Source organism: Vicugna pacos, chromosome 19 (genome assembly GCF_048564905.1).
Source record: "Vicugna pacos chromosome 19, VicPac4, whole genome shotgun sequence".
Classification (NCBI taxonomy): Eukaryota; Metazoa; Chordata; class Mammalia; order Artiodactyla; family Camelidae; genus Vicugna; species Vicugna pacos.
The window spans coordinates 2,302,192-2,310,254 of record NC_133005.1 but is presented as its reverse complement, the minus strand read 5'-3'; the positions used below and the strand labels follow the sequence as shown (position 1 = coordinate 2,310,254).

The window sequence follows — 8,063 nt, the reverse complement described above, 5'->3', positions numbered from 1 at the left end:
TTAATAAACAGACCCTGCATCTAGGTTTGTCATGTGTTACTAATAAATCAAGCAAAGAATGCAAATTATAATTATTTTGAATTATCTATTTACTGTTTAATTATATTTAATTTTAGACTCTGTTAAAATGGCCTAAGAAAAATTTGGGATGCTAAAAGATGGCTTCATTTGTGTATTTACTGAAAATAATTAGTTATATTCTTTGTTTGGGAATTTTTTTCCCTTAAAAACTAATCTGGGTAGACATGGACCTAAATAAAATATCATCAAACATGCATTTTTTTTCTGCCAGGGTTGTAGCAAAATACTGTTTGCACTAAAATCAGTGAGGTAAACCTTTGCACACTACCATGGGATCAATTTAATATAATGATTTGCTATAACAATGAAATAAATGTAACATCAGTACCACCCTTAGATCCAGGCAAGAGGGCCCCTGCCCTGGCTTCTAGATATCACACAGCCTGTTCTGGCTTTGTCTGGCCATGCCGCTCCATACAAGACATGGAGGCCCCAGGGCCAGGGGACACGTTTGCATGAAGCACTCTCTCTCTCTCTCTCTCTCTCTCACACACACACACACACACACACCTTCCTAGGACACAGTCCAGGTATACACCACCCTGACATCCCTGCTCCTTTCCAAGGCCTCTTAAGACCGGTTACTTGGGTCCTTCCTGCAAGGGTGACCATCATTGGTGTGGTTACCCTTCAGCCCAAGGAACAGCCAAGAGGAGGCTGAGACGGGGGAGAGGACAGAGCTGGGACTTATGGAGTGGGGTGGGGGAGGAGGGAGACACATTTCTGACTGTGTGTATAGCCCCTTGCAGGGCAGGACTGGGCCTGCAGGAGGGGGGTGGGGAGAATTAAGGGGTGAGATGGGAAAGAGGTTAAAGAACAAAACTTCCCTGTGGTTGGTTGGTTGGTTATTTATTTATTTATTTATTTTTATGAAGTTGAATTGATTTACAATGTTGTGTTAGTTTCTGCTGTATAGCAGAGATTCAGTTATACATTTATGTATCTACATATTCTTTTCCTGATTATTTTTCATTATACGTTATTCCAAGATATTGAATGTAGTTCCCTGTGCTCTACAGTAGGACCTTGTTGTTTATCTATATTATATATAGTAGTTGGTATCTGCTAATCCCAAACTCCTAATTTATCCGCACCTTCCTCCCCTTCCCCCTTGGTAACCATAAGTTTGTTTTCTATGTCTGTGAGTCTCTTTCTGTTTTGTAAGTAAGTTCATTTGTTTCTTTTTTTTTTTTAGATTCTATATATAAGTGATATCACGTGATATTTGTCTTTCTCGGTCTGACTTACTTCACTTAGTATGATAATCTCTAAGTCCATCTATGTTGCTGCAAATGGCATTATTTCATTCTTTTTATGGTTAATATTCCATTATACACACACACACACACACACACACACACACACACACCACATCTTTATCCATTCATCTGTTGATGGATCTTTAGGCTGCTTCCATGTCTTGGCTATTGCAAAAATGCTACTATGAACATTGGGGTGTGTGTATCTTTTTGAATTAGAGTTTTCATCTTTTCCAGACTTAAGCCCAGGAGTGGGATTGCTGGATCATATGGTAAGTCTGTTTTTAGTGTTTTAGGAACCTCCATACTGTTCTCCATAGCGGCTGCACCAATTTACATTTCCACCAGCAGTATAGGAGGATTGCCTTTTCTCCACACCCTCTCCAGCATTTATTATTTGTAGACTTTTTGATGATGGCCATTCTGACCGGTGTGAGGTGATACCTCATTGTAGTTTTGATTTGCATATGTCTAGTAATTAGCGATGTTTAGCATCTTTTCATGTACCTGTTGGCCACCCGTATGTCTTCTTTGGAGAAACTTCTATTTATGTCAACTGATTTTTTGATTGGGTTGTTTGTTACTGAGTCATATGAGCTCCCCTGTGTTTTATGGAGACACATTAGTCAAGGTAGGAGAGGACATACTTTATCTACAATTTGTCATCTTGATTTATAATTATTTAACATTTCAATAGATGGTGTGAGAGTCTCCATCCATACTCTTGCTCCAGACCTGGCAAATGTGAAGAGAAGGCTGGCCTTTGAATGGTCAATTTTATATCGCAGAGCTTTGAATGGCCCGCTGCTGCTGCTGCTGATCTATTTACTAGTTTGTCGCCTAGCACACGAGTTAAGTGAAATTAATGACTAAGAAAAAACAAAAGTGAAGAATAAGAAACTAAAGAAACTCTATAGTTTCTTTTTTCCACCCTGTGGGTTTTGGAATATGGTTATCAGTCTCCAAGAAGCTTTTCCCCTACGTGGGTAATGATGATGATGCTTCCTGTGTGCTGGGCCCCCTTCTGCTACTTACATTAACGAGTCTCATCATTACAGAAAGGACATAGGTGGGCCCTGAAGGAACAGCCTCCCTGTAATATGAGGAACCCGGGACGTCAAGAGGGTGATTTGTACGTGGTCACACGGCTGGGCAGTGGAAGAAGGGACTGGAGGCCAGGCAGGGGGCGGTAGAGTCCCCGCCAAGTGTTGTACAGGGTGTTTGTCTACCGAGCTGTCTGCACAAATGTCTGCTTGCAAGCTATTTGCTAGCAACTTTCTGCTCTTCACCAACCGTTAACGTGATCCGAGCCCTAGCCACAGTCGCGGGGTCAGCTTGGGTTTTCAAGTCAGGGGGTTGTTCTTCCGTCAGGGTTGAGCATACTTGCTTAGTACTGTGAGTTTTGTCTTTGTCTTTTTTGTGCTTTGTTTTGCTTTAAGTGCTGGTAGGAGAAAAAGTTTAGCACAGTGCTGGCACTCAGCAAATTCTGGAAAGAAGGGAGGGAAGGAGAGAATGCACCTTGTAAAATTAAAGCAATCTGAGACCAAAGACAAAAATGATCACGTGAATCACTCCCGCCCGGCCTCCATTCTCTATCCAAGGGGCGGGGATCGCGGGGTAGGCTTCTGATCTGGCCCTCAGAGAAGGCCCCCGCCAGGAGGAGGGCCAGGGTCTCTCTCGTGAGAACTCTGAATGGTGAGGGGAGAGAAAGACGCCACTCACGCGGCGGAGAGGGCTGGGGACCGATCCCACAAGGCCGCCTCTCCACTACCTACCTGCAGCCTCGGCCCACCCCCTCCCCGGACGCCCCGCCCTTCCAGGCTGGCTGCCCCGCCCCTCCACGGCGTCCCGCCCCTTCGGGCCAGCCCCCCGCCCACTCGCGGCGCCCCGCCCCTCCCCTGGAGGTTTACGCCCCGCCCACTTACCCGCCCAGCCCCGCCCCCTGCGCGGCGTCTGGCGCGCGTCTACCCGCGGTGCATGGTGGGGCGGTCGCCTGGACTGCGCGGGCCCTGCTGTCCTGAGGAGCTGGCGTCTCGGCAGGATGCGTCGGGCCTCCTCGCCGTCTGCGCCCCAGGCGAGCCCAGACTACTACGAGAGGCTGGGCCGCCTCCAGCAAGGGCTGCGGGACAGGTACGGCCTCCCCGGGGCGGGGCGGGGCGGGGGGTCGGCCGGCCCGGGGCTCCGCCGCCCTGCCCCGCCCGCGGGTCCCGGCGAGGCCTGGAGCGCTTAGTTGACCAGAGACGCCCCCTCACGGGAGGGCTCGTGCGGGGGTAGCGGCCGCGTCGCCGGGTTTGCCCCGGAGCGAGAGTGGGAGTTCTCCTGCCTGTCACTCTCAGGCAGGCCCCGCTACACGCCCCGCCCGGGCCTCCTCAGGTTGTCATCTCGCCCTGACGGCCGCACCGCCTCGGCGGTGACAGGGCCGGGAGCGCGGCGGGAGAGTGAGTGTGTGTCTGTGTGTGAGACCCACGCCCTGTTGACATGCAGGAGACCTTGGGGGCCAGATCTGCCGCGAAGGGGGGAAATTTCCAGAGAGAGAAGTTCAGCCGTCGGGGGTTCGTGATACCTTGATTAAGACATGAGCGATAAGAACCACTGAAGAGAGAAGATTATAAAACAACTTACTATAAATAACTACATAAAAGATAAGTTGTTGGAACTAATATTTAGCTGCTAAATTAATTGGAGTTGGAAATCTCATTAGTTGACAAGAAAGGAAATAGGTTTTTGGATCTCTTGATAAACAAAACGTTTAATGAGTTAAAAGCTGCAGAATCATTTTAGTGAAGAGGAGAGCTGTGTGTGACAATTCTAAAATGACAGTAATTACACGTAAGGTAAAGGCAGAAATAAGTGGCTTTGAAAAGTAATTGTATTCGTCCTGTGCTAGATTTAATTCTTGTCGAATGTTTATAGAGCATCCATCACAGGCCTTCTAAATTACCCTCACATATTTTTATCAATGAACCCTTTTCTGCGTCCTGTTTTCTTCCTGACATGTGGCTGCTCACTCACCCATTCACCTCACCTGCAGCTTTGAAGAAATCACTTCCTGCAGGGCCTTTCCTGCGCCAAGTACCCATCAACCATTTCCTAACTTTTGTGCCCTCCCTTTACAGCCCTTCTGGATAATGGCTTAAGTGACATGCTCCCTGGGTAGACTGAGAATTCCAGGAGGACAGGGACCACATGTAGCTGGATCTTTAGCTCCTCTTAGAGAACCTGAAGTTGGGGAGGGGCTTGATAAATGATGAATGAATGGAAGAAATGAAGAAATCCCCAAGTCAACCAGCTGGTGTCCCAGAGTTGTGAATGTCTTGTGTAAAGCCGAGTAGCCGCGGATTGCCACTAAATAATGACCATTTTCCAGTCAACGCAGAAAAGAGGCAGTGTGATATTTCAGAGGTGTTATTAAGTGTTTGCACATACCTGATAATTAAGAGACAAGATGCCGCTCGGTTCATCAGTATACCCTTAAAGTGCTCTGATTCTGTTCCGGTCAAAGAGTAGCTTAGTTACCTCAGGCCTTTGGTTATTTGTAGCTCTTAACCCAAGTTCTAATTTTCCACTGTTACTGGTTCAAATGGCATCTTTTAAAAACTAAGTTAATTTCAGTTATCATTTTTGCTTCCTGTGCTGGAAACGATTGGCTGTTTATAGTCCTTATGGTATAATGACTGTGATGATTATTACTCACTTTATGTTTATAACACTTAATGCTTTAACTATTAAGCAAGGTGAGGCTGTTGAAATTATAGAAGGAATTTGAGTCAAATTTTATAGCCTATTCATGGTTCTGCATTTAGAGGTTTGTTTTATTTTTAAGGCAGTACAGATCTGTTACTTTGTGTATTCATTTTTCATTTTAAAAGTCGGTAGTTTACTCTAAGGCCTAGTTAGTAAATGCAGAGGCAAATAACTGGATTCAGAGGAAATGGCAGGAGAAGTATGGAAATCTACAATCTAGGCCAGGAGCGGCTGTGTGACCATGGGCAGGTCTTTCAGCTTCTCTGACCTGGTTCTTCACCAGAAATGAGGGGCGTTGAGTAATATATAAAGTAAAGCCTCAGATTTTTTTTTTTCTCTAGTCGAGCAATGAGCTGTGAAGTAAAAAAGTTGAAAATGGTGAGCAATGTCTATCATCTGTGTCCTATTTGAGTGTTTGGATATATCTTTTTGTTTGTTTGTGTTAACCAATTCCAGTGACCATAAGGACTGCGGTTCCTAAAACTCTCCAGTCATTTTAAAGGCTGCAACCCTGGGTGGTCACAGCTCCTTGACAGTCTGGACACACCCGGGTAGTGGGAGATAAAAACAACTTGCCGTCTTAGTCCTCTTAGAGGTGGGTCATTGCAGTGTTACCTGAGACAAAAACAGAATAACAAGTGGCTTGAAAGGAGAAAATTAAGCCCTGTGGCTGCTCTTTACAGACCACCCAGCTGTGTAAAACTTTGCAAGGTCCAGGTCAGGGCTAGAGGTGACTGAAACCAGGGCCTACAGGTACAGGTGCCAGGGCTGGGTGTTTAAAGATTCTGAAATAGAGATTTAAGATGTAGGAATTGCCAGCTGATCCTCCCAGTAAGCCTTTCTCTGGCCTTTTATTGGGGTAAATATCTTGTTTTGTCTTGATTTTAGAGTGGATATGAGAGTCCGCATTGGGACACTGCGGTGTGGATATGGTTGGAAGGTGACCTGTGAGAGTTCATGAGATTGGCATCCTTTTGCCTGGAGTCAGAAGGCCATGATGATGTGTTTGTGATTTTTCAGTGTTTGAAGTGTCATAGTAGAGAAGTATGACCAGCAGATGCCTGTATGTACTCAAGGTAGAGCAGGAACAAAGAAGTTTTATGTTTATTATTGAGAAGAACTGCTGCTTGGGAGGTTACAGATTCCCGTAAAAACTGGTCCTTTTTCACTAGAGGTCAAAGGTGATTTTTAAAATTACTTTAAAATAAGTTCAAGCTTGCAACAGAGAAGTTGCAAGTATTGAACAAAGACCTCTAATATTCCCCTCACCCAATTCCTCAACTCTTAACATTTTGTTACATCTTCTTTTTCCCTTTCAGTCTATCTGCCTGTCTATAAAAGCACTCGACTTTCCTGAACCATCTGAGAACTTCAGATACGATGCCCCGTCACTCCCAGAAACTCCAGTGTGTATTTCCAAAAAAATGAGGGTACTGCCTTACATGAGCACCATTTAACCGTTCTAGTCAGGAAACTAACATTGGTATCCCAACCCACAGACCCCCAGTCAGATTTCACCAACTGTCCATGTCACCTCCCAGGGGCTCTTTTGGAGACTGGGATGGCTTCCTGTTCAGCATTTTTGCTCCCTAGCCCTTGGCTTCTGCTGCTGCCACCTCCTCTGCTGCCCAGTTCCCCCGCTTCTTGCCCAGGTTTGGTGTGCAGGTGTGCAGGTGTGCAGGTAAGCTCTGTCCTCCAGCTTACTACCAGTGCTCACCTGGACATCACAGGCTAAATGCCCCAAATTTGAAGTAATGGTGTTAGGGGCCCTGGTCTCTGCTAACCATGAGCAAGGCCAGGTCTGCTTTTCAGAGGCCTCTTCCTAACACAGCACGTGCCCTGCCCAGGTCTGTCTGGTTGGAGCAGAGCCAGCCAGCAGTCTTCAGCCTGGGATGGATTTATGGAGGCTTTGTGTCTAGACCTGGTGGTACCCCATCGCTTTCAGAGATGTCTGGCCATATTGTATTTTGCATATTTATCTTGTTTATTGTCTCTTCTTCCCTCTAGAATGTCACTGCCGGAGGGTGCGGGCCTTGGTTAGCTTGTTCACCATGTCAGTCAGTCTCCAGGCCTCGAACAGGGCCTAGATCTTCGTGGCCCTCAAGACATGATACTTGCTGAATGAATCAACCTGCTTCCCAGCCTTTTATACATTTCCCCGTTTCTTTGAGAATCCTGTTCCTTTTGCTGCATATTGGTATCCTTTTCGCTTTTTAGACTTCCCTAGTGTTTTTGCATCTTGAGTTTCAAACACAGCTGGCATTTTCTGCTTCTTAGACCAGGGAAACTTTCTCACAAAGGTGTGATTTCAAAGGAGATCATGTTCTAAATCTAACTGCCTGTTACTGATCAGTATGATTAATTCATAAAATATTTTCTTTGTGTATTATAGTGAAAAGAAGAGACTGGACCTGGAAAGGAAACTCTATGAATATAATCAATCTGACATATGCAGGTAAGATATGACAGCAGAAAGTTTTAAAACCAATTTGCATATATTAATTAAAATTTAACTCTGATGTATGTTATAAATAACATAGTTGTAGTACTGTTACCATTCTCTTATTTCTAATGTGTAACTGTTTCAGGTAAACACTGCAACTTAATGTAATCAGCATCAAAAGTAAGAATCAATTTGATTAAAGTATAAGGTAAAAATGATTGTATTTTCATTATTTGGTATTTGCATTATTATTTCAGGAGTCTGTTTTGCTTAGCTATCTTAAGAATGAGATGCACTGTAGTCTTACTTACCTTTTTGGTCACAATTTAAACACACTGGATCTGTGTGATAATTAAGGTGTAATTACTGTAGGTGACCTTCCAACAAACTGTTATAGACAGGGCTGCATGGGTGTCTCATTTGTGGGTGTATGACAATGACTGTTAAAACTGTTCTGAGCCGTGGATAGTATACGTGTTATCCTTTTAGGTTATTTACTCTAACATTGAGATCAAACGTAAAAAAAATTTTTTTTA

The 8,063-nt window shown here is 44.8% G+C and overlaps 1 protein-coding gene across 4 annotated transcripts in view; it reads left to right on the top strand.

Annotated features, from left to right (window-relative positions):
* The first annotated feature begins 3,305 nt into the window (after positions 1–3,305).
* Positions 3,306–8,063, top strand: part of KIZ (kizuna centrosomal protein) — a 90,857-nt gene continuing 86,099 nt past the window's right edge. For 2 of the 4 annotated variants that reach the window (XM_072943693.1, XM_072943691.1), the window contains exons 1-2: positions 3,307–3,470; positions 7,477–7,539. In XM_072943693.1, the coding sequence (XP_072799794.1) occupies positions 3,382–3,470; positions 7,477–7,539 (152 nt within the window). In that variant the 5' untranslated portion in view covers positions 3,307–3,381. Of the gene's footprint in view, positions 3,471–3,824; positions 6,491–7,476; positions 7,540–8,063 lie in introns of all 4 variants that reach the window. The other 2 variants (XM_072943692.1, XM_072943694.1) reach the window with 2 other exon arrangements.